The sequence below is a fragment of the Saccostrea cucullata genome, unplaced genomic scaffold (genome assembly GCF_032062105.1).
Source record: "Saccostrea cucullata isolate Sc308-1 unplaced genomic scaffold, CSIRO_AGI_Scuc_v1 ctg167, whole genome shotgun sequence".
In the NCBI taxonomy this organism is placed as follows: domain Eukaryota; kingdom Metazoa; phylum Mollusca; class Bivalvia; order Ostreida; family Ostreidae; genus Saccostrea; species Saccostrea cuccullata.
This window is the reverse complement of record NW_026939192.1, coordinates 439,020-462,272: the sequence shown is the minus strand read 5'-3', so window position 1 is coordinate 462,272 and position 23,253 is coordinate 439,020. Positions and strand designations below refer to the sequence as shown.

The 23,253-nt window shown below is 32.3% G+C and overlaps 1 protein-coding gene across 1 annotated transcript; it reads left to right on the top strand.

Annotated features, from left to right (window-relative positions):
* Nucleotides 1-370: 370 nt before the first annotated feature.
* LOC134252543 (homeobox protein six1-like) lies at nucleotides 371-22,997 on the top strand. The gene is made up of 3 exons (XM_062735050.1): nucleotides 371-616; nucleotides 20,049-20,718; nucleotides 21,805-22,997. Exons 1-3 carry the CDS (start codon nucleotides 580-582, stop codon nucleotides 22,085-22,087), a joined length of 990 nt encoding a protein of 329 aa, XP_062591034.1. The 5' UTR covers nucleotides 371-579; the 3' UTR covers nucleotides 22,088-22,997.
* The last annotated feature ends 256 nt before the right edge of the window (nucleotides 22,998-23,253 follow it).

The following is a 23,253-nucleotide window of genomic DNA, read 5'->3' as shown; positions in this document are numbered from 1 at the left end:
AATGAATATCTTCACAAGTCACAAAACGCACGTTCTGTCGGCTTCGTCGAACAGATAGTAATAAAAGTCATTTTGTTAAAGATATTAAGTATCAAATTGTCTTAAGATAATGACCAGTTATTACATAGCGGGGTCAATATTTTTTTCACCCGCCGAAAAAATCAAATATTAGAGCGTGTTACATAGCAAATATTATTTCTACCAATCATATAGCACATAGGTGAACTGCAATAGCTTTCACGCCTCGGCGCTCTAGCAAGACAAGGAACGATTCAGCAGTGGAAACAAAGCCGTCGACAGCAAGGGGGTGGGGCTAGAGTTAAATAGATAAGAAATTCCAGTAGTTCTGCATTTATTACACAGATAGTAAAATATTCTTATTTTTCTTGAACAGTGATCACCTAGCAAGGTATAACTTGAGTCTAACTTGGCCAGAGAAAGACATAATAGAACAGAATATTTTTTATATGTGGCGAGTGTTTTGTGTACTGGATCGTTTACCCTATACATGACAGGGACAACGTGATAGAGTCTGGCCCCGGATCATTCACACCTGCATCCAACTAAAGTGAAATCAAGATGCAGGCGCCTATGATGGACCCGTATACCTATTCAGGTAAGTGATTATTACACCTTTACCTATCTCATCCCGGACAATAAGGATAATCCACGTGACGTGTGTACCCATATTTCCTATATTCATCATTGCGCATTTTAAATGTAAACAAACCGGGACACGACTTTCGTATATCGAATTTCAAGACTTTCGGTTTACCCTGACCACTTTCATGTTTTTCTTGGATCATCTTGATACAGTTTACATTTCCTGGTTTAAATCTTTCCCTGGACATGTTACTAATTTATGCAGATTGTATCTAATCGAGCATATATATATTAACCCTACAAAGATTCACTTTTTTATGTCCAACTAAAGCATGCTAATTTATTTAAAAGAAAGCTAATCATAATTACCCGTCAAAACTAAATTAAAATGGTTCTATTTAATCAGTTAAAATTAAATCAGTACTGTTTTCCTTCTTTCGCTTGATTTCCAGAAAGGCACAGTGTTTATTTAAAAAAAATAAACAATCTATCCCCATTTAAGTAACACTAATAACTTTAAACAAAAATAATATATATGGAAAAAATTGAAGTTAATAATAATAGTTATAATTTTACTAATAATCTCTCAATGCTGGTTTTAAAACGAAAATGAAACATTTTGTGTCCTTTAGATAAATAATCATTAAAACATGAGACAAAGAATAAAATGTTTAAAACTCATCAAACAGAAATGTTATTTTCAATTAAATATCTTGGAAAGGCAATCTTTCAGAAATTGTAAGAGGAAAGTCCTTGGCAGAATTTTAAGAAGACAATGACTGATTTTATTTAAATTATACTGTGATCTTATGTTAGTTATGTTCGTCAGTTTAAATATAAAAAAAAGTAATTATGCTCGATTTTAAATAAATAACATTACTGACAAATTCTCTATTTGGAATAAAATTCAAATATTATTTTTTTAAAAAGTTCTTTAATAGAATATATACCAAAATAATAAAGATCAGAAGGTGTAAACATATCTTTGAAAGTTGCCCCGAGTAAAATTCTTCATACAATTTACACATTCAAGAAAATTACAGTCATTAGACAAAATAAAATTAGACACTGTTCTGAAGCTTCAAAAATCTTGATAGCAATTTATAAACAAACCACCATAAAAGCCTCATTTGAACACGTGCAAGGGGTATATGTTTTTATTTCCTAAGGCTTGGGCAGCCAGGGTTCTTAAATTTTTGTAGGCTTATCAGTTTACAGATTTCGATCGTAAATATGTGCAATGTTGGGACACAGTTTTCGTTTTTATGTGATCTAAATGAAAGACTGGCTATCTCCTTCACGTCTTCCTTCTGTGTTTATTTTGGATGGAAATTTGCCCCTTGTACTCCAATTTTCCCTGTCGTTCTCGTCAACGAGAATATCGTGTTTTCTCGTCCTAGAAGCTAACCTGATGTGCAGGTGTCAATATTCAGCTGAAAGTTTCGATATAAACCGATGCTAAATAAATATTAAAGACCAATAATGTGCAAAGTTTATATTTTTATTATATCTTCTTTAAACCCTCAGAAAAGCATTTCTAAATTAAGCACAAAAATACAATAATATAATTATATGTTGCTATGAAACATGTTATATATATAAAATATAATAATACATGTAGATATATCTATGCCATACGTGCAAACACCAGCACCACCAACACTAAAAATATTTAAAATAAAAAAAAAAGAAAAAAATGAAATAAAATCTGAAATCATTCATTTTGATTTTGAGAAATATCAGAAACAATTGTACGGACTTGACATACTAGTATAAAACTAAAGGATTACTCATCATAAAACCCCGCTATACCCCCTATAAAACAAACAAGACCATCAGGTATGTTTCTGATCTGTATCTTTCTAATCAGCTCCATCTATTAATAAGGAACAATAACCCTTTTTAATACAGGACACGTAATAGGTCCCATTCATTCAATAGTCGAGTCTTCTTTTTTGCTTAATCGAGTAATCTGTTCGATTTTGACATGGATTGAATGACCGCTCCTCTTACAGGTGGATATACTCGATCTTACGATAACCGTCTGCAAAAACAAAAACTCTGTCGTCTTTTCGGTCCTTTTGGGCAGATTCTGTGTCCAGGTTGTTTGTATGACGAGTAAGAAATGAGATGGATTTATTACGACTTCGCCTGTATGTCAGTTGCATCTTATTTCTTCTCGTCAAGTTCAGGAATATTGATATACGGCGTGTACATAGCAACCAATCTGCTCTGTCTTGTCTTCCTTTATTTTAGCATTAAAATAAATAAACAAATACATCATAAATAACGATCTAAAAAAATAAAAAAGAAAATATAATAAACAAATTTAAAACTATACGCGTTTAAAACTCTCTAACGAATAAATCGTTCTAACTTTAAATTTCTTTATATTGAGATGCCCGATCGCAAGTCTGAAACATATATACAATATAATACAAATTTTTCCAAATGTTTCCACTGAAAAAATAATATTTTTTCAATGACTTAATCTTATTTATTCGTCGATGCCCTTTATTATGACGGCAATCTGAAATAATTGAATTGTTGGATAATTATATGTAGAAATCAGTAAATGTGGGCGTTACTGATTCACCGTGCTGTATTCTATGACAGCATACTGGTCTTTACTTAAATCATGTCAAATAAAATTATATTTGCGTTTAAATCTGGTTAGACATGATATTATTTTTTGTAAGATATAGGATACCCCAATTTTTTTTAATGAATAATGTAATACATATTGGTTTTATTATACTTTAACGCATATCATCACAAGGTTTTCTATAATGCTATCACTTTTCTATGTAAAAGAATATATGTTTCTATGATATTATTTAAAGTGTAATTAATGCTTGTTTTTAAGTGATCACAAAACAATGACAGTCATTATTTAACTTTAAGAATTGCAATGCATTAAATCCTATATCTTACTCTATTCGTGTTTTTTTTAACAAAACAAGAAAATTGTTGATAATTTTCATATCATCTTTTTTTTGTTTTTGCATTGAATTCGAGTTCGTAAATATGAAACAATAATTTTTGGAGGGAGGCTGGCTTCAAAAAATCTTTGTGAAAGATGTGTTAGCGATAATAATCCTGTACAAACTGTTTCTGTAACAATTTTTGTTGAGAATACTATGTCCTTAAATAAAATCAATTGAACCCAGTTTTGTACAATATGTATATTGAAAAAAAATTGCATAATTTTTTTTATTACTAAGATGTAATTTATATCTTAAGAGCAACACTTTTTCTAAGTGAAACTTACTTTTAAAAGAAGAATTAATATTTTATTCATAATTCTAATTTTATACCATTCCTGCGAAGACCTCACATGAATTGTTAAATGTATGTAGCATTAATCAACGTTATTCGAGGGGAGCATTAGCCATTCAGTCTAAACTAATGAATTGTTTAAAAGCAATCAACTTCTTTTTTTTCCTTTTTAAGATAAAAATTCCCATCCAACTTGGTAGGTCCACATCAGAGTTAAGGTAGAGAGATTTTCATGCTTCATGTGAAATTGAGCATACACAATGAAGGCAACCACCCCATGTATAAATCACAAGTTTCTCGTTAAAAAAAGGCTGTGCATCCATATAAAATCTACATTATAAACTCCATTGATTCCGGGGCTAATATTTACATTAATATAAAGCTAGATCAAAAGAAAATTACATATATTGAAAATTAAACAGATGAACGTTTGACAATAATTTGTAAGACCTTTCTAAAATGAATAAAAAGATTTATTCAAACAAAAGTTCAGTGCGATAGGACGGAAAACAATGTATTTTTTAATGCTTTTTTTTATTTTTTACATAAAAATATCAACTAGTATTTATTCATGTTTATAAGATCAAAGAATGTTACAATTGTACCTTAAAGTAAAAGTAAACTAATTGACAAGACACGTATTCCATTTCATAAAACCTGATAAATTACTATACTTCTGAAATTTTTTTCTCGATACATGAAAATTAGGGGCAAAATAATTACTGGATGAAAAGGTTTCTGCATAAGGTACTACCAAGCACTTGACAGGGGCTTAAAAGATTGGTCTAAGATATGTTTGCTTTTTTCGCTTAAACCGTCTTTGTTGGTTTTTCTCGCCTAAGAATATAACGATTCAAGTCATTTATCATATGAGTCGATCTGACAGAGGAATAATGAGAAGAATCGGAAACGGGCACCTTTTCCGCGAAAAAAGAAACGCACATTGACACGCATCTAAAATATCACATTTTGATTATCAATTTGACATCGCTTTTTTTATTGGACTTATTAATTTCAGGACGTTTAATGAAAGCTATTGTCTTAAGACGTTAAGTCGCACATTCAAAAAGGAATTAATCTTTACAAGAGTGGATTTATTCTTTAAAAATGCAAACATTAAGCATCTTGATTATTTTTATTTAAAATCCGATAGTTAGGTTAAAATATATTAATATTTTATACAACTAAATCGGAAAACCAAAACTTTTCACAAATGTTTATCAACAGATATCAGAAGTATACATTTTCAAATCGATAATGTCATCATTTATTAAACTGGGAGCGTATTTTGTATTACATCAATAAAACTTAATGCTGAATTTAATTAAGTTATCAAAAAGTAGATCATCAAATTGAAGAATTATCAGATTGGGATTCGGTCTGCTAGCCAGTGTATCAGAGACACGCGTGTAGCAACTTCAATAGTATTTCTATACAGTATCTCCCCATCTCCTCTCGGAAAAGTATTTCTTCATTATAATTTTTCATGCAGGAAATGTATTTCGGTTTTATCATTCTATAACTTTAATTTAGCCTTTCACTTTATTATTCACAAACAAAATAGTAGCTGGGCCACCCAGGTTGGGCTCCCAGTTTATGAATATCACAAAATGAAGAGAGACAAACCAGCGTTTTGTGGGGTTCATTTTTGACTGGCCCAGCGGGTTTTGAAAGCTACTCGGAGTCTCTCGGTTAAAGGTATCGGAGATTGAGGATTCTTTCGGATATCAGTCATTAACGTTTAATGTTTTTTCTCATTATTCGGTACTATTTTCTTCGTTGGCGGTAAGCAGACGTTTTGTCGAAGACTCCCTATTCCAGTAGAGACTAATTGAGATTCCCGGTAAATAAAGAACGTTTGGCAGATTTATTAGAAATATGATGTATGGAATTTTTGGCCATTTTGATGACGTTATCTAATTTTTATAAGCAATAAACAAGGTTAAACAAGAGACACATTGCTGATACGTCAGGGAGGGCCTTCTGAACAAACCATGTAGATCTCTGATGACGAGATAGATAAGTTTATTGATGGACTAGCCAATGCCACAAATTTTCATCGCACAGGTAGATTCCATGCAGGTATTTAATTCTTTTTTTTCGCTCATCTAGATAACGTTTGTTTTCATCTGGAGCATTTTGATAGACATGTAGACACAGTTGAGGAATAGTGCAAACATTTTAAAGCACTGATAAAAATACATTTAAGTAAATAAGTAAGTATGGCCATAAATAAACCTTAACTTTTATTCTTTAAACCTAGTGACAAGATCTCCAGAGAGTTGTTGAATTCCTGATTATTTTTTATGTTTAATTTGTTATTCGACCACACAGTTCTAAGTTTTATCTTTCTTTTATAAGAAAATTTCATTTATGGCTTTGGTTTACTTTTTGAGGCAGATCGTATAACATATAATCACTTCTACAAACAATAAGCGGTAAAAAGACGTGTATGTGTAGTCGTTTTCAAATAACCCAAATAAGCGTCGATTTAAGCTAAAAGGAAGACATTTATGGATCGCGTATTCTTAACATCTCCCCTGGATAAGTATATCACCCAACCACCCATTTCATTGCATGATCAAAGCAAATTAGAATTGCTTGAAACTTTAGAAGCAATACAAGACGTAACAGGCGGTGGCGAAGACTAGCCCGGCCAATTGTTACACTTGGGTGGGTGTTTAAAACCAACCTCTTCTAGTCCAAGTAATCACCATAAATAATTGCAACTTAATGACGAAAAGCCGTTTGACAGTGTCTCTTTATAACTCTTCCCGTCTTCAGACGATAAAATAGGTTGTCTATTTTGTGCATGCACTGAACAATTGTTTCTTCTGGACTGGGAATCAATTGGAGCATTGTTCTAGAACACGCAATATTTCCTTTGTTTAACGCACACCACCTTTACGCAATATACTGACATTTTCGTTTTAAAAAAAAAAACCAACAAATATTGAGTTTGATTATCAGTAAATCACTTCATCTAGATAGCGATAGGTCTTACTTTTTGTGCTGTGTTTGTCTTGGACCACACACTTTGGATATTCGGAAAACTTCCTTAGCCTAACTTCTAATCTTTAGAGTTTTGGTTTAAGGGGAAAGAAATCATAAAGCTAGATATTCCCGTGCACCTGCACTGTAATTACGGTATTTCTTTACTTTGGGTCATATTTAGTGCACTTAATTTAGCAGAAAAGTATGAAATGTCGACCACACGTTTATTTTCTTCATTTCAATCTCGACTTTAGTCATCCAGAGACACTTTTAACGATTGTTCCCGTTAGCTTCCAGTTGTCTCGGGTAACAAAAACACACATTTTCAATGAGGGTTCCAAAAGCTCGAACGGCATCACGTTTCGTTATACGGTATAAAGTATTACTTCTAATTCAGCTGCTCCAGGTCGGGTTTCTGATTGCGTGAAGAATCGGACATTGATAGCCCGTCTTTTTACGTCTGAGTTGAAATATTGGCAATTCTAAAAAGACTGAAGTGTTAAAATTGTGTTTATTGTAAAGATATCTTTCCATAAGTCATATGTTGATTCCTCGTTATATAATGACTACATTCTCAAAGTGCCTTTTAATAAATTAAGTAAAAATCTTTCCTTTATACAATGTAGCCCATGGAAAATATCAATTAAACAACTGAATTTCGTTACCCAAAATAAAGCAAGACTATTCAAATAAAAATCGTATCTAAATAATTTCATTTTCTTAATTTGTTAGTAAAGTACAATTATTTATACGAAAATTTTGTTAATTATATTTATATAATTTGGAATCTACATTTATTTCAAATTCATGCAAATCTCTGAAAATTCTTATGTAGCTAATTATGGGACCATCTCAAAACACATCTAAAATAACTGTTAGAATTTAATATTTTGCATTTCAAAGCCAGTTACAAAGTATCTTTTAATGGTAAATTGTAATGTCGAATACTATATTGTATACAATACGTTACAAAGTATCCCTGTACTTATATCAATTAATTAACTATCGCCCTCTTTCCATTTTCATATATCAAAATAAAGTAGACACTTGGTGCTTTCATGTTCTATAATGAGATTTTGTTTTGAGAATCCAAATATTTGAAAACAGGCTTTGAGAAATTGCAATGTTCTTGAATTTTGCAGAAAATATGCGTATTTGACTACCTTCAACAAAGAATTAAAATATGAGCACAGCCCACGATCCAAAAAATAAAAATGTTTTCTGATCTTCAGAAATAGACCTTTCATTATGTATTGGCATATTTTGGATCAGAGGTTGTGCTCTACATGAAATATTGAAAAAACGCTTCAACTTTAGGGCATTTTCAAAGGAATTTACAGGATATGGGGAAATGACGCATTTTATGACGTCATAATGCATTGACTAGATGTGAAATTACGTAACAATTAATAGATACGTGGTCACCAACAGTCCAAGTGATAAACACTACATTTGCAACCTAAACTGAGCGGTTTTGAATTTTCAGAAATTCTCAGGGCCGAATAAAGCCCAAAGTAGCTCTACCTCTTTCACCATCTGATTTCAAAAGGAGGCATCGAAGAATTGATGTACATTTTTTAGTACAATATATAATAATATATACTATATACTTTAAAAAGTAATATATGATCAAAAACAACAAAGAATAAATTCTTTCAATTATGAACTCCAACGATTGAACGTCAGTTTGTCATAAGAAACGAAAGAACGCCTGTTTATCATAGAGACATGATACACAATGATACGTCCAACTTTTGGTGTATCGTTAAAATTTAAAAAAATGAAAAGATTCTATTCGTTTTTATTTTTTTTTTCTTAAATATGGGTTTTCCATTTTTCTGTAAAATTTAATAAATTATATGAATTCTTTTTAAAAATCTACACTGCTTCTTTGGCTTTACTATGAAAGAACAAACATCAAAAAATGAAAGCCCAAGTTGTCTTATTTACAACAACAGATTTATTCAGTTATCATTTATTATCGACAAAATACTTCTGAGGCATTTAGTGACAAAAAATATTCAAACAGTAGAGTGCTCATAAACTCAAAGCATCCACAGCATACTTATTAATATTATACATCACATTTATTAAAAATAATGAGAACAAAATTTTCTGATGAAACACAAAAGAATTTGTTAACATACGCAACAATGCAATGGTAGAATCAAACTTAAGCACATTTGCCCTATCAGGACAAGGAGAACAAGGCGGATGATTACTCCTCCATGGCACCTGATTCTACCCCTGGCGTGTTGAGGTGTCGCTTTTGTTTTGGTCGTAAATTAAAATTATTCCAAAGGACTTTTGAGCTTGGTTACTGTTTGTTATCTTCATATTTCGTACAATAAATTTCTTGTTCAAAGAATATTTTATATTTGCAATGAAGAAATGAGAGAAGAGCTATTTTTATTGGCCAGAACAGTAGAGACGTTGTGCAATTTTTACTAAATATTTTGAACATCTCAAATAATGTTGATACAGAATTTGGAGCTTTATTTTTGCCTTGCAATCAGTACAAGTTTTATCGCTCTATTTTGCCAATCAACCGCCTAAAACAAACAAAATATAAACCCCCGAGTGCTAGTCACCATCTTATAAAGTTGATGAAAAAATCCTCTTGTCTTTTTGATGTGTGTGTGTTTTCTTTATCGATAATACGGTTTTCATGTACGATAACAAACTCCAATGATTCAACGCTCTTTTGAATTTATAGAACTTAAAATGAAGGATATATTCTTACATAATTCTGCACGTGCGCTGTTTGATGTCTACGATTGCTTAGAAGGTTAAGTTTGGTGACCATGCACGATTTAAGCCAGATGATTTTAGCGAGAGTTTCGGACGAAAGAAGCCAATTTTATGCCCAACTTGTTATCATTTAGCTCCTGAAGAAGGTAATAAAATTCAAAAGTGTGTTTGAAACACAATCTAGAGAACTCTTAGATTCCTAACATTGTAAAGATAAGATTTTTACAAGATGGACACCAACAATTAAACTTTTAAAAAAATCACTTGAATAGTTATATCTCATGAGCACGTCTACTTGAAATAAGGTAACTACATCAAACACAACAATTTGAAAATGAACTTAATATGCTGAAGAGATTTTTTGGACAACTTTTTAAAGTGGCTAATTACTGCAGCTGGGGTGAAGTCTTCAAAGTCGATCGGCATGTCCGTTATATTTATTCGTTTTGTTGTAATATGAAGCCTTTCAAATACGTGGCAGATTTAAAATGTTTGAAATTGTTATCACATTAGGTCACGGGGTTTTCTTTGAAGAGTTTTTTTTAAAGTAGGAACTTCAAGAGTGATTTTTGACATTAATTATTCTCTGATCAATACATATACCGGTATATTAGCCAGTAAAAGAAGAATCGGTATTCTGTTTTCATTTCATTTAATAGGTAATACACCGTTATAAGTAAATTTGTATATGCATTAATTTTTTTCTTTTTAAATTGATAAAGAAATTCTTTCTTGGTGACAACTTTTTATTTCCAGACAATAATAATATTAAAAAAGACAGCGAAATAGCCCACTTGCACGCTATACCAATTGTTAGATTTCTGAATAAAACATGTGATCAATAGAAAGATAATTTTCCTTAGTCTTCTTAGTGGAAAAAAAATCTTGAGCATTTAAAAATATTTCCATATCACTTTTATTTTATCAACAATGCAAGAGGAATGATATGTTATATGAATGCATAAATTAACCATTTTTAAAAAAGAAATAAAATGATATTTCGTTAAAAATGTCCTGTTTAATACACATATTTGTTTGCATAACCTTCGTCCTATCACTAAAACTATAATCTTTATCAAAGGGGAAAACATTATTTCCCTCCATTATTAACAAGTATATAAAAAAATATTTAGATCATTTCTGAAGTTTTCCTACAAGATTCTGGGAAAGTTTCAGTTGAAGACTTGTCAACATTTCCTGTCCTACTTATTAAGTAATCTACGTGCATTTTTATTCTTTCCCTTATTGGTCTCAATGTATTTTTTTTTTTTTAAAGTTTCCATCTTGATACAAAAATTTCGTATTCTTTATTCTTTTCACAATAATCAAATTATATGTTTTTTTATGTCTGATTATATTCTGATTTTTTTTCTTTACATCTTTTTATGATATTATGTTATTACAGTATATATCGAAAAATAACAGATTTGTACAAAAATGAAACATAACATTAAAACCCAACGTCGATGACATAAGTTATCAATACAATTAAATTAAAGGCATGCATATGAATCAATAGAAAACTACAAATAATAATCATATGTTTCATTGTAGCATATTTTTGTATAACAAAAAATAAAGATCACCACAACTAATGTACATTTTATAATCTTTTATGCCATTATTTCATACAGCAATGATAAAGTTTATACATCTTTTTATTCTAACAATCAATAACATTAAGAAATAGACAGGCTCTCTATAATAACATATCAAGAAAACAATTGTTCTTTTTTAAAATAATGAATTAATAGTTGCATAATTTGTGCATTTTTATACAAAAATACACTGTATACAAATTCAAATGATAAAAAGAATGCAAAAAACGTGAAATTCTATAGATTATACCTAAAATAATGAAATTTATAAAGGAATTTAGATGTCAACAATTGTAAAGAAAAGCACACTAATATTTGATTGCTTCATAAATCTGTAAAAGCTATATAATATTATAAATCTGGTGTCTCTGCACAAAGTGTGTAACTGCTGCCACTGTTTGAAAGAATCGAATAAAAATAACATATGTTGGAAAAAAGGACCGGATTTTAAAAAAAGGCAGAATTAGTATGCAACATACTGAAGTCGCATATGGTGAAAGTCAAAATAGCAAACTAAACTAGAATATTGTATGTACATCATGTAGGCTATCCGTTGTATATAATTTCAGGATTATATTATCTGTATTGTGTCATCAATAAACCCATAAATCATTTACATCTTTTTTATCAGTCCTCTAATTTTGTACAATTATTTTTGGTTGAAAAGTGTTATTTTTATGGTTGAAATTGTTGGGAAGTTTTTAATCACTTTATATTAATTTTTTAACGAGTATTTACACGTAATTTATTGCTGTAATATAACAACTAATTCTTGTTATAACTTACATGTCTGTAAAATAAAACTTCTTTGAAATTAACAAATAGGATGTTTGCCTTCAATATATTGGCGATTCACTCTTAAAATTATAACCACTTATCGATAGGTTTCACTGTCTTTGACCTTTTTCCATTAATTTATAAACTTTTCCTTTTCATTAAAGTAAGAAATGTGAAATGCGTTTAAGCATCATGGTAGGAAAATAATAATAATAAAATATACGTTTAATAGTGTCTTAATATCAATGTGTGTGTAGTCTGCTGATTTTTCTCGATTGGTGGCCGTGTCAATTTTATCAGAACTGTCAACCATATCATGATCTACTGATATATTTGCTATTTAAGTACAACCAATATATTGATACTAAGACTATACATATGACGTTCTGTGTATTTGTTGATCATTAACACGTATATCGAGGACTAAATCTACCCTTCGAAACAGTGCACTCAAACCTTTTCATTATAGTCTTGTGTTGTTTGGTACGACGTTCTAAACAATCGTGGGTAACATGAGATACGGATTTTCTCACCTTTTAGCAGCGCAAAGATCAAAGAAAAAAATTAGTGTTAAAATGATTAGCCCAATTCAAAATCGATTTCAGACATTACTGCCTACCTATTCTTGGACTCCATGGAACGCGGGAAAAGGGGGCCGTGGAGCTAGCATCAAGCAGAAGGAATTCCACACATCATCTTGAATTGTTTTTATAAATGAACCTGAAAACTAATCATTATAACTTAAGTAACAATCTTCAACACACTTTCAACTCATTAGCAAAACTCTGCTTTATTGATATGCGGAAACCGCTGTTGGATGGGTTGACTCGGTACTCTGAACTTTATCCGAGCTCTTGTAACCATACAACAGAGAGGGCTATAGTTTTGGCTTCTGGGGGGAATCATGCCTCTTGTACCTCCAGAAACCAAAAACAAATAAAAGTAAAGCAACCAATTGGTGGAGTGTGTTTTCAGTGACACTCTAGTTTTTTATCCTGTCTTTCCTCAGAAGTACTAAATCTATATGCATTTTCTAGGTTACCAGAAAAGATCCATTATCTCCCTGATTCTTTTAAAATATCCAAGTTACAAGCGCTACTATAGTATTCATCTTTGATAACTTTCTCGATTATATGACTTATTGTGAACTGAAATTTCAATTGCCTCTGCCATATAATACAAGAACATTACTTTAGTATCATACCATTTATTCAAACAGATTAAATACAAATAGTTATTTTTCTCACTTTTACAGAATCAAAATCTGTGGCGTCGATTCCTGTTACTAAAAATTTATTTCTCATTTAGAGTCGAGTGGTGTGCCTCGAGGAAAACGTTCGGCCTTCATTCGTGTCATAAAACGTAAATGCCGTGTATCTATTTCTATGTAAATAAAGTTCAAATGCTTTTCAGAGAGAAGCAGTGTTAACAATACTGAATTAAAAATACACATTTGCATCTCCGTTGACGCTTGTCAATTCTGGATTTCCGGGGGCTGTTATTACTTTAATTATGAACCATACATGCTGTTCTAGCATAGAATTGAACCTTATAATTTTCTAAAAGGAAGAATGTCGTATCAATTTCATTTGTATTTTGACTAGGCAAGGAATAGGGGAAACTAAATCAGGGTTGAATTAATGAGTCATCGATACGTTAGAATAAGACGCTGGAAGCTAAGTTCTTGATATTCTTTTTTCTTTTACTGAAGACAGATGAACTATTTCAAGATTTACAGATGTACAGATGATGTTTGAGATGCAAATTTTCCTCGTATGCACTAAAAATATCACCCGTATAGATCTCAATAGTTAAACTAAATAGACTGACCTTATAAGGGGGAAAGGGAAGGGGAGTCTCTATGGCCTCCAGCTGTGCAGTTTGATGCTTGTCGCATCGAACCCCGAACCCGATGCCATATATTATTTCTTAATTGAGGTTTCTCATGTCGCATGCTTGTGACTTTGACGGATGAAGTTGAGGTCAATTGAAACCCATGATACTTGGATGAACAATAGAAAGTATCTCTGACCATAACTCACGTTCGGCGTGTTTTGTTGAAGCTAAATAGGACAAAAATTTGGGATACATGAATTCGTAACCACGACTTACAGAATTACCATCATGCCGCCATGTTATTTCAATTATTTTTCACGTACATCACATCTATTATCATTCTTTCCACAAATCAAACTTAATCTAATTTGGGACGACTTCACATTTATCACGGAGTAAACATGAGTCGCCGCATCATGGGAAAATTCTTTCAGACGAAACTGTTGACGTTTGGAAAAATGTTTTAACATTCTAGAAGGTTTTTTTTAAGTTCCAAAATTGCAAAACAAGCGATATATTTGTACAAGAACAAACCAATTTATCGGAGATATGACGAAACTTTTTGTACAAAAAACTGTGATTTTCTTCTGGACTCCTGTATCTGCAAGAAAACGAAGCCTTGAATGACAGGCTTTGTTTTGATTTCTCGGGGTACCATACTGTGTTGCTCTGTCCCGATATGATTCTGCTTTTGATGTTGGAAGTCTTCATTTTGTATGAGGAGATTATTTTACAATATAAACAGATTCTGAAACCTTTTAATACACAGAGAAGAAGACGTTTGCCGTCTTGCTTAAACAAATATTTATTCAAAGAACTTATTTGGTTTCAAATTTGTGTTGGACCCAAATGACAGTGTTTGCTCATCTACTCGTTAAAATTGAATTCGGGAGTCAATCAATAAGAATTAAATCTCCATAAAATCTCATTGTCCGCCCGAGGATCTTAACGGTGGCTTTATCTAAGGAGACAGAGATCATATTTTGCACAATTTTATTAGTGTATTCTAATTTCTCAAGCCAATGTGGACCATTTACTCCTGCTTTTGATTTGGTTAAGATCAAAAATCAAACCAAAAGTATGACATTGTTTATATTTTTAGTTGAAAGTTTTTATATTATTTTCAATAGAAAATAATAATAAAAAGAACAAAAACAAGCCCACCGAAATATATCCTTTACTATAAAATTTATACTCCATATCCGACAATAATATTGAAATACTATTATGTGTAAACAGACCTTCTTTAAAATGCTTTAAATCAAAAGATTGTGAAAACAGATTTTCATGTATATACTTTTTATTTAAAAATGGAAACAGAATGAAATATATGCATTAAACAAAAAACAAATCAAGAACAGAGCATTTCATTTGTGAGATCAGAATAAGATTAAGGGTCCACAGAGAAGGAACATTTGAAATTTAAGGTTGTTGTCTTCTTATTCAGACTTGCTTTTATCAAAGTTATTGACAAAATGCTCTATTCTTATTTTTAATAATATTGCTTTTTTGTTTGATAGAGACAAATTAACATGAATGATACAGAATTCTCGTGTAAAGTCACATTACTTAGGCTTGAACAAATATTCGATGAACGATGTATCATTTGTAGAGAGGCTCCGCAGTTAATAATTACTGTACCAGGCCCTCATTCGTCAGCTCTGTAAGAGGCGACACGGACAAACTTTAAAAAAAAAATAACAACATAAAGCTGGGAGAACATCTTTGACTTGAATTTTCATGTAAAACATGAATTAAATGACAGTTTTCCAAGACCATTTTATGAAAGGCTGATCACGACCAAAGGGGAATAACCTCATTTGCTTACGTAATTTCTCGACTGCAGAAGAATTCATAGCAATATAAGATGTAAGTTGTCAATCTGGTTTCAATAAAATTATCGTTGTGTCAAACAATTTTAACGATGACTCAACTATAATTCTACAATATGAACATATATTGACCCCCCCCCCCCCCAAAAAAAAAAAGATAGACATGAACCAAAAAAGGTCGTGATCGCGAATTCCATGAATAATTTACTTAACTGAAACAAGATGAATTAAAAAGATAAAGAACACACTGCTACATAATCGGGGAAAGGTCCAGATTTCCTTGTTATACACAGACAGAGCGCGCGGACTTCCAGTCTCGTTTTTTCCGAGATCTGTCCTCAGATAACAAACAGTATCAATTGTATAGAGTTACCGGCAGATTTGTCGTGTTTATTAATTTTTCATTTCTCTTTGCGTTTTCATCTCATCCATTTCGTGCTCTTTGATTTCAGATTACAAAACAGATCGAGCATTCCGCTAAAATAAGGAAAGAAAAATAAATAGATAAAGGAACAATCAATGATATTAAAGGTTTGGGTTTTTTGTCGAGAACAATGTGGTCAAAATCTCATCATTTCTTAACTAAGGCATCTGTTTCACGTGTATTTATAATTCATAATTTTCTCTCTTTTTTGTTTGTGTTTTAAACAAAACAATGTAGTAAGAGCTAAACACCATTTTGTTTGATTTTTGTTAAACAAAGGGTGTGGATTTCTGTTTGATAGATATTCGATAAGTCACCAAGTGCGGAGCTACATGAAACTGCACATCCTTTATATAAGAATACAAAAGGAACACAAATAAGCATTGCAAAATCCAGTACAAAATTGTTCATATTTATTGACAAGGGACCAGAACAACTGATGAAGCTCTGCAATCTGATACCTCTTGTCGCATCTTCCTTTACCCAAGCTATGGCCGCTGATAATTTATTTAATTGCCGTAATTCATAGATTACCGTTTTAGATATAGATTTTCCCTCTTCTTTTTTCTCCCCCTTTTTTACATTTGGTGACGAAGCTGCAATTGTACACCCGATATGCCCTTGGAGATTTTTGCCATGGGTTTCAGTGAAAAATTTATGTTACAAAAAAAATAAAGACAGATCTCGGAAAAAAAAGCCCTCGCATTTCAATCCAATAACACAGCGAGATTAGGTTACTGGTTATGGGTTTTAATCTGCTAATGCTGAAATAAAAACCAACATTATTGCGAGATATAATATCATTGTTTAAACTCGATTAGATGACAGGGCTGGTATGGTATTGATTCAATATATTTGTATGGGGGGATCGGGTTTCACTAAATACCGCGCCACAGGCCGATTTGGATGAAATGAAGGCTGATCGGCGATGTAAACAATTCAGGTATTGTGCAGGCCAGTAACTTGATCTGGGTGATCTATTTCATTTGAAACGCTACCCTGCCAAGATATTTTCGTCCTCCCGGCACAGATAGCTGGCCAATTATTTTAAATGGCACAATCGTAATTACACCTTAGACTAGTCTCTTTTCACACACCTTTGAAAAATGCTTCTAAAAGTAACCAAATGGTACACGAGGTCTTTTATTGTCGAGATTTGGTGAACCCGGCCTAGTAAAATTGTAAACAAATTTAAAGTTAATTCAAGGAGGAAACCTTCCTCTATGTTGGGAAAGAACGAACGCTCATTATCTGCTATTGAGGGTTTTTTTTATATCTAGAAGGAAAGACACATATACATGTATTCAATATTAAAGTATTTGTGACGAGAGCCAAACATCCCAAAAAAATTATTCGATATAGATATGAACGAAAGAGGGAAGATTTTTATCTTAAAAGTACACAAGGAAACAATTCGAGTTGGTTATCTAAACCCTCATAAAAAATAACATTAGTAGCACAACAACTTCAAGTAAACGTCGTATATTAATTTGCATCCGTTACGGTGGTCTAAGGTTCTTGAGCGCTTGAGAATTTAGCAACCTACCGCATAAACTACAAACATGAAAAACACCTAGTGAGAAGCTGCTAGCGAAGTGTTTTCCTCATCTGTCGAACTAATCCAAACGGCAAATAGACATGACTTATGTCCTTATCAATTTCCTCCTAATAAACGGTTCCCAGAGCACAAGAAGTGCCAGTAATGAGATTTTAATGCACGAAAAAATATGAGAAAAAGCTTTAATATTTTTAATTATACAAAAAATATTGTAGCAAGAATTGAAAGTAAAAATATATCTTAAAAATAACGTTTTATTTCACATCCAAATTAAAATATACTTATACATCTTATAAATATTAAATAAATTCTTTCTTCCATAAGCATCCTCTATTGTATGAATTTCCTCTCTTCTTTCCTTTTCATATTTCTTTTATTTCGTTTCTTAACATTTTTTATTGGTGATGTTTTTCTACCTTTAGTATTTTTTTCCGTTGTGTATTTATTTCCCATTTATTTCACACAAAATGAATAATTTTCCCTTTTCAACGATTCTTTTTATAATATCAGGCACATGTTTACCATCTTGAGAAGTAAATACTATTTCCGTTCAAACTTAGCAGCTAATAAGAAGTCAGGATATACTCTTATTCCTGTATATATAAGTTTTTTAATTTTTTATGTTAAAAACACATTTTATCCGATGTAACTTGCTTTTTCCCCTTTGTATTTTAAGTATTTTTGGCTTTTTATTATTTTTTTTAACCAATACTTTATATGTTAAATTAAAATAGAGTGTTGTATTAACTAAACAATATTTCATAATGAAAGAATCCTAATAAGATGTTACAGCTGGTACGGCCTGTATAAGTCTTCTCCGTGATACAAGGACAAAGTCATACATATACAAATAAAAATATTTGTTACATTACATTGAAAAAAATATAGATAAATACATGTGTAAATTCTAAAGAATTTTTTTTAAAGAAGACAAACTGAACAGTAAATTATAATAATTATAAATGAGCTAATGATACAATATGTTGGCCGTTAAACATGATTGTATGACTGACGAAAATACATTTATTCTGTGTTGTATTTCGTCATCATGGTTTTGCTTTTTTAACATCCAATAACTGTATGTTAAACAATTTTTTTTTAATTAAAATTGATTCATAATGTTATTTATATTCTAACGGACTAAATAATGGAGTAATCATTGATGATGCACCCATCTGTTTATCTGGATCTCCTATGGCAGGGCTGGGAATCCCCCCTGGGAGGCTCAGCACGGGGTATTATCTGTTAATTCATGTCACTGTCGATTGACACGCCTGTTTAATTCATCCGACCTCTCCCGCTGGGTCCCGATTACTCCCTGACCTCTGCAGATGTGGCCCCCTCCATCGAACAAGACACTGGACACTAACTTCATTTCAATATCTATGTTTAAAATCTACCTCGTATTTAAACAGAGAATAATTAAGCCATAAATCAAGTAGTTGTAAGTAAATAATTTTTTCAACATAAATTTTTAAAATATTGATAAAAATCTTTTAATTGGCTCCATTGAATTCTAAATAGAAAAGCGATATATTAATTTAGGGATTGAATGACTATTTTAAATATCCATGTTAATATTATTAGGTAAATTAATTGACAGAAAGTGATAATTCGCTTTCTTAAATTTTATTTCAAATTATTTGAATAAAATATTATTAAATTCCAACAAACTCCACTGTTATGTTTACTAACTTTTTGTTGAGAAACACGAATTGTCAACCTATGGGTATAGAAAATCGGCTGCCAATGTAGGGATTGTATGTACCGTGGATAAATATTATCACAGCAAACAAGTAGCAGATGACTACCCCCAGGAAACAGGAGACGACCCCCGGCTTTGTGAAGCCAGGGACCCGGTGTTCATTTATATGTCCATCTTGCCGTGTACACCGCATTCAAAAACGGACGGTTAATTTCACGCGTAATGGCTTTCTGCGTGAGTCGAGACAGCGATCCCATTGAGTTTTGGAGCTGAACAATTCAAAGTAAACATTGATCATTTTGTCATTATGGATGTTCAAATATCTCCGCTTGAATTCAGTATAAATAACTTCACGACTAACCTCTTGAACAGGGTCTTTTTTCTTCCCCTATTTTCTGTGTCAATTGAAAATGATGAACTTGCGCTCGGTAAATTTGAATATGTACCCGCCCACTTAGGTATATGGTTACTTGATTGACGCCGTTGTTATGGTTACTAATTTCTCACGGCACTGCAACGAATAACGATATCTTCTGGGGTCGCCAGAAACAGCCAATCATCAGAAAGTAGTGAACCATTACAGCACCTCTATCTAAATAGAACAGAATTCAAGACAGCAACAGATTATATATCATAACACTAGTGTATTCATGGTATTAGGAAAAGTTTGTTGACTTTTTTCTTTCTTTAGTTTTTAGTGGAAGAGCCGGACCTGCGAACGGAACTCATCTTGGTCACTTTCCAGAAACGGTGCCAATGTTGCACGAACAAACCCCCACGTCTAGTGTGGGTTCCCCAAATCCCGCCATGCTTCCGTCCTTTGGATTTACACAAGAACAAGTAGCGTGTGTCTGTGAAGTTCTCCAGCAAGGAGGTAACATTGACAGGTTGGCCCGCTTCCTGTGGTCACTTCCTGCTTGTGAACATCTTCATAAGAATGAAAGTGTGCTTAAAGCAAAAGCCGTTGTGGCATTTCACCGCGGGAATTTCAAGGAACTCTACAAAATGTTAGAGAGCAATAACTTCTCCCCTCACAATCACCCAAAATTACAAGCATTGTGGCTAAAGGCTCATTACATTGAGGCGGAAAAACTCAGAGGGCGACCGTTGGGAGCCGTGGGAAAATACCGTGTCCGCAGGAAGTTCCCTCTCCCAAGAACTATCTGGGATGGGGAGGAAACAAGTTATTGTTTCAAGGAGAAATCTAGAACTGTTTTGAGGGAGTGGTATCAACACAACCCGTACCCGTCGCCGAGGGAGAAGAGGGAATTGGCTGAGGCCACTGGTCTTACGACTACACAGGTCAGCAATTGGTTCAAAAACAGAAGACAAAGGGACAGGGCCGCAGAACAAAAAGACAGGTAAGATATAACATGATCATTGGAAGGAAAATCTCTGACCGCTCTCTAGTTTGTTTACAAGTGTAGAATTCCAAACCAGATGATGTAATTCAACACAAATCAGAATGAAGTTATGTTCCTAACAAAATGGGTGTCAGTTTTAATAAAAGACGGGTTTTAATAAAGATCGGGTTGCAAACCAGGATATAGCAGTATTGCATTTCCCTTTTAACCATTTTTCCTCTCTTTCTGCTAACAATATGTGGGTATTCAGTAGAAAACACAACGCATAGCGGCGTGTATCAGGTTTCTTCTCACATGCCAAATGCCAGTGCCGGTCATGAAATAAATATGTTTCGTCTGTAATAGATAGTTGGAGTCAGAGGGGATCACATTACACACTGCTGTAACCTATAATCTATTCAGCACTCCTTCCCAAAAATGCAAGATGGCACGCTAAGAAATCTGTTTGGGAGAAAATTAAATTAAATATAAGGACTTTTTACTGGACAAATCACAATTTTGTGGTGACACCTTGCATTAATTTGACAAACATAAGGTGCTGAATTAATTCAGGGTTGGGGCAAAATTTCCAACAAACATGTAGCTGTTTCATTAACTTAATGAATGATAAATGTTTATTATATTGATAAATTTTGATAACAAAATTAGATAGTTGATTATATATTGAAGAGTGTTTAATATGTATAGCATTATTCGTTGCCAGAAATAAATATGAAATTTTATTTTCAATTATGGAACATTAACATGATTAATTGAAAAGGGATATTTTCTAAACGCATGGATTAATATTTCAATTCAATAACAAGCCGTTCATACATGTATGCTGAGTTGATTTTCAGTGTTGAACTGATGTAAAACATTTTTTTTTATCAATTTATTAAGAAAAAAGAATTTATTTTCTACGGAAAAAATCATTATGTCTAAATAGATGTCTTAAATTAAAAAAAAATATTCATTGCTGTTATTCTTTTGAATAATGACGTATTTTGAAATTCATTCATATTCTAGTTTTCTTTTATCAATTTTTTTGATCTGGAAAATCAAGTAAATTAACTTTAAAATATCAACAACTGGTTGTTTCAGGGACGGTTCACATGGCGGATCCGGAATAGGTCAAGATATTGGATCACCCGGAAGTGATAAGGATGACCTCAGTGAAGATGGCGGGATGGTTCAAACCAAGATAGAACCACAAGAAATTAACACTACGCAAGCGCACTCATTATATACAGATCTCCAAAAAGCCATGCCTAGTGGTCCTTATTCGGGCATGATTCCGAACAATTCAATGACCCATTCAGCCGTTACAAACGGCTCATCTGTTGAACACCATAACGACCTGCTAGATAGTTACCAGTCGTTATGAAATAGATTTTTTGACACGTACATGTATTAGAATATTTGAAGCTATGAAAACCAAAGATTTTTACACCAAAAGACAGACGAGGAATTTTTTGTGATTTTTGCAATAATTTCTCAAGTTTGTGTGATACTATCAGTGTATATACCCAAGTTAGTATATATAAGTGTATACCAGACCTTCTCTCGGAGGGTTGTCGCCACGAAGACGACCATGTTGCAATGGCCGCCAGCCATCTTGCCAGTTCTGTCTCAAGGTATATGAACACAGTTACCCAGAGGAAATTTTATTTCAATTGGTGCATGTGTATGGAAATTATTCACGAAACCAGTGTCAACCGAGTTTTTGCGACTCTTTTCTCAACGTAAATAGTGCTTTTCTTTTGTTGTTCTAATTTTGTGCCATGTTTAGATAAGTATGTACATTTACCATGACAGTTTGTCAACTGATAGTTTCATTTTTCGCTTCACCATGACCTTGGTAGTCAGGGATAAATTATTTTGTAGGATTCTCCTACGTATACTGATTTTATTATGTTCTACAACAGGCAATTAAGTGCAATTTCTTCATCTTCATTATGTACATGTAGTTGTGTGGTTCTACCTTCTCAAGTGTACGCGGGAAAAAAAGACGTTCAAAAAATTCTGCAATACTTCTTTGTTGTAGTACGTTATGACTAATTGCAAACAAGTTTTGCTGTTTTTGACCATGACCTAAGATTTGATAAGATGTTTTGCAACTTGAAGATTATTTAATGACTAAAGTGGAAATACAAATTGTAGTAGATTTAATGTATTAAATATCTAACGAATCAACTAATGTGTTTACAGGCCGCTAATTGCAATAGTTGCTCCATTGAATATAAATGTTCTGCCATTTAAAATGTGATTAATAAATTAAACAAAATGAAAGATAAGTTGTTTTTTTTTTTTCCCCATCTTTTTCTTTGAACAGATAGTAAATTCTATCTCGTTTATTTCACTCATTCCTATATAATTCGCGAAAATATTTGACTTGATTATAAAATGAATTGCATACACTTGTATATATCGTTGCATTCCAAAAGGAAAACCAACCTCTTGTTCAAGAAAAAATCAGAAATGCCTGAGCATTTATCGAATTACAATATGACTGTCAGATACAAATTATATATGTCAAATTTCGCTAATGGT